General features: G+C 25.3%; 1 protein-coding gene across 1 annotated transcript; it reads left to right on the top strand.

The window, feature by feature from the left end:
- The first annotated feature begins 696 nt into the window (after nucleotides 1-696).
- Nucleotides 697-1,233, top strand: LOC145832173 (ubiquitin-conjugating enzyme E2 D4-like). The gene has a single exon (XM_082939514.1). The coding sequence runs from the start codon at nucleotides 697-699 to the stop codon at nucleotides 1,231-1,233; it is 537 nt and encodes a 178-aa protein (XP_082795640.1).
- The last annotated feature ends 3,495 nt before the right edge of the window (nucleotides 1,234-4,728 follow it).

The raw sequence follows: 4,728 nt of genomic DNA, 5'->3' as shown, positions 1-4,728 counted from the left end.
AAAATCTAGAATTTTTACAACTTTTACATAATATTAATAAGATTTCTTTACCTTAAATTTAAATTAAAGATAGACCCTAAAATGTGTAATCTGGAAGAAGTTTTGATACCTTGAGAAAATATGCCAATAAGATTTGGCATTCCTTTTTAAACAAACACTAAAACAATACAAACGCTAAATTTAATGTAACTAGAAATTAGTATTGACTATGTTTTAACTTAAACATTTATTTGTTTTGTGTTAGTTCCAAGAAAATTCACATAAAAACAATATAGTAGGTTTTTGGTTGCAACTGACTGAAGAGCTTCAGTAAGAAGTCTGAGTCTATCGAAAGCTTCTGGTTTGATAATCCAAGTTGTATGATTAAGCCATATTTCAACTCGAGCTTGTCGTAGGGCATACAACAGTTCAGGCTGATACTTTTTTTTGTATTTTTAGTTATTTATACAATCATATAAATTTAACTGATTTTACGATACTAAATAAACAAACTCTACTAATATATTTTATAGTTAGTTTATCATTAAAACTACCTTTTTTATACATCACGCAGAATTTGTTAAAATATTGATTAAAATGTCGTCTGGTCTAATAAACTAAGTTGAAGACAAACGCAACCAGTTTAATTTGGTATAAGCAAGTTCTGATATTAAAACTAAGAGCGATTCTGTCAATGATAAACAAAGTGTATCTTCTATGGAAACTTACAAAAAATTTGTTAAAAAACAAAGCATAACGAATGCTTCTCTGAAAGACAAACAGAGGCAAATTACTTATGCGAAACGAAGACTTCAGAATGAGCTGAAAGAACTTAACTTATACTCACCAGATTATATAAGCGCTCACTTAAAAGAAAACAACTTGTTTGAATGGGAAGCTTCGATTCAAGGACCTCCGGGAACTCCTTTTGAAGGTGGAACCTTCATTATAGACTTGAGCTTCCCGGATGAATATCCGTTTCAACCACCAAATGTGATTTTTAAGACAAAAATATACCATTGCAATGTAAACAGCGATGGTTATATAAGCTTAGATGTTCTAGGTTCTGAATGGCAAGCGTCAATGACTGTACGAACAACATTGTTATCAATTCAGTCATTTTTCACCGACTGCAACCCCGATGACTGTCTTGTGCCAGAAATAGCGGCTCAGTACGTCAACAATCGCGAGGAACACGACAGAGTTTGCAGGGAATGGACAAAGAAGTACGCAACTGAAGAAGGTGACTTTTAGTGTCTTTATTGAACGAAGCACTGTGACTTATTTGAACGTTTGTACTTTATAACATGTTATGTAGTATAGAAGATTTTATGTTTTTAAGTTGTCTTTAGATGGAATAAACTTAAATAAAACAAAAGATCGTCGTTTTTTATATACATATAGTTGTAAACAAGTTTATCTAAAATAAACCGCTTTGAATAATCGATATAAGTTTCTTTTTTTGAATCAAAACTCTGTAGTTTTATGCTTTGGTAGTCTTTAAGGTTGCCTGAAATTAAATGTTAAAGTACTTCAAGTAGTTGATATAGGTTTTTTTATTGACCTGAAATCTAAGCATCAGATACTTTGTGCGATATATATATACCCACAATGGAGATTATGTTTAAATTTATTTTTTTTAGTTTTTCCTATAGTTTGTTTTTATGTTAAAACTATTCTTTGAGTAAACAAAGTATGCTTTTATTTAAATATATTAGAAGTTTTAAAATGTTTGATTACGACAATTAAAACATGTTGTCTTTTTACCATAATGTTTTTAGTTTTATTAAGGGAGTTTTATAAAAAAATTTTTACTCCTAGTAAAACAACGTTTATAATGTAGAGGCATTTTATTAATATTTTTAGGTTAGTTAAGGGTATTGAAAATTTTTTTATTTTATATAGTTTACTGTTAGAAAAGTAAAAGATTAAAACACTCAACTGTTCTTAAGTACTTATAATATGTAAATTTACTTAGATAAAAGCTGAATTTGCTATTGCCGTGTTAACAAATTGTTGTAAAATAGATAAAAATTCCAACATTTAGAGAATATTTAAAAATCAACAATAAAATTAACCTGCACTCTTTCTTTATCAAACTGAAACATTTTTCTGTTTGTTAACACGTTATCGCAGTTAAACAGGCAAACGGGTCAAAATTGCACGAAGACAAATTTGTACGAGTTACAATTTAGCACGGAGTCTCATTTTTGCACGAGAGTAAGAAAAAAATATCTAAGTAATTCTATAGCAAAAAAAAATATATGTATATAAAAATACTAACAGATAAATTAAAAAAAAAAGAAAGTTACTGTTTCAGGGTTAGGGGGTAACAGTGATTGAAAGTATAAAAATAAAAATAACTGAAAAATAATAATATTAAAAAAAAATTAAAAAAATAATTTATTATCAGAAAACAAAAAGCTACCAACCGAATTTAAGGGTTAAGGGAAGCACCGAGAAAATAAAAAAGTACATTGAAAAAAAAACACTTAAATAAAAATACAAAAAAAATCAAAACCGTGGAAAATTGTCTGCTCGTACAAAAGTTTCTTTGTGCAAAAATGTTATCGATCAATTTAGTCCACTCGTGCAAATTTGACACCTACCCGTTCAACAGAGCTCTGTAAAAAAAATAAACACTGTAAGGAAACAGTAGAAGCTATAGTAAATGTATATATGATGTGTTCAGTAAAAATAAGTATAAGTACTATAGACTTTTGTAGTTTAATGACTAAAAATATATATAATAAAAAATGTCAAATCTAAATGTATAAAATAACAATAAAATTATGAAATATTTTTAACTATTAAATCTATATTATAAATCAATAAAATACAATACAAAACAACAAATCAAAACATAAAGCACTCACATAAGGTTGAAGAATTACTAATTCATAAGACTAAATCATCTCTAAACATTCGAAAAGATATCTAATAATTACGTCACGATATTATTTTATAATACATTAACATTAATTAAAAGTAGTTTACCTTGCATTGCAAGATAGATAGTTTATTCTTTGTGTTTGGAAAAAGACATTAACAATTCATTAAACTACATAAAAGTGATATTATGTAAATGTAAAGAAGCAAAACAACAAACGTTAATTACTGATTTAGTAAGTTAATTGATATATTTAATTTGAAGTGCCATGAAATGCTGTACACTTATTATTTGATATCAATTTACGTAAAATGCATTTTTAAATGTTAAAATATGAATTCAGTAAGATACGGCTTATAATATTTTTTTTTTGATTTAAACCACTTACTCGGAAACCTAATAGAGTATAGAGCAATAATCTAAAAAAGCTTAAGTAAAACCTTTTAATTCAGTAATAAATACAATGATCAAAAAAGTTTAATAAATTAATGAAAGAGCTAAAGAGTTTCTTAATTCTAAAAAATTTAATTTTGTTTCAAAAAATTTTCTAAGTAAACACATACTAAAAGCATTTGAAAAACTCACTCATACTTGGTAGCTAACTCATACTTGACAACGAGCTCCAAGTTTGGTACCTAAAACATAATATGTCTGTATTCAACAAATTGTTTAAAAATAATTTATATTATAACAATTTTTTTTTTAACCAGTTTATTGAACTTTTATAGAATGGTCGTATAAATATATCGATTACGAAATAACTAAATGACAAATTTAATAATTTTTTTTATATAATTTTTAATTAAATTACATTACAGTTTTAATTAAATGCTTTAAACAGTATCATTAAACTTTATTATTTCAAATTTAGAAAGATAAGATGTTTTTAAGAGGTTGTTTAAAAAAACATTTTATTACGAAACAATAATATAGCTAATCTGATTAAACTTTATTTATTTTATTTAGGTTATGTAAATTTTTGATAAAAATTTTAATATGAAAATGAAGTATATGTTTTAATACACTTCTTTAGCTAACTAAATTACGTTCTTATTGTTTATACTACAAGTTTACTACATGTTAATTTATGCTTTCAATAAAATGATAGTTCGTTGCTTTACTGTTTAATTTCTTCATAAATAGAAACAACTATAATCTGGTTAATTATAAACGAGAACAATATTGAATATTATGAAAAAATCTTTTGCCTTTCAAATATTAAGATTTCTTGTAGATTTAAACTAATAAATTCTAGTTTGTTTTAATTTTAGGAGACAGTAGGGCTAGACAAATATTTTTTTTTAGATCAAACTTTAAAAGGTAAGAATAACTTTTAAGATATTCAAAAATTTGGAAATCAAAGAATTTTTTTATTTCCAGAAAGTAGTTTTGGCTTGACTAGTTACATCGCTAATTAAGTACATCACTTTTGAAATGTAAAAAAAAATTAAAAGTGAAGTACCAATAGATGGAATTATGTTTTGTATAATAAAAAATTCTAATATCTAATTAAATTTGCTTAATTTCATTATCGAGTTTTTTCTGATGAAACCTATAACTGTTTACTTACTCAAAATTTATTTATAACATTAGTTGCTAACAAAGGTATTTTATAGGGGTTAGCTGAAATACTTTATAATTGTTTACTCAACAAAAAAGATTTTTTGAAGAATCTTGTCCCAAGTTTTTGTAATTAAAAAAAAAAACTAATTTGTAAAATAGATTTGTAGCAAATGGAATATTATAGCTAAAAAAAATTCTTTAAATAGCTAAAATATAACTCACATAACTTTTATTATTTTCATTTTTCTTAATTCGTATAGTTAAAAAAAATTACGGCTTTAAGAATTTTGTACCAA

This window comes from Thalia democratica, chromosome 3, assembly GCF_965202585.1.
Source record: "Thalia democratica chromosome 3, ktThaDemo2.hap1.1, whole genome shotgun sequence".
Classification (NCBI taxonomy): Eukaryota; Metazoa; Chordata; class Thaliacea; order Salpida; family Salpidae; genus Thalia; species Thalia democratica.
This window is presented reverse-complemented; position numbering and strand designations above follow the sequence as displayed.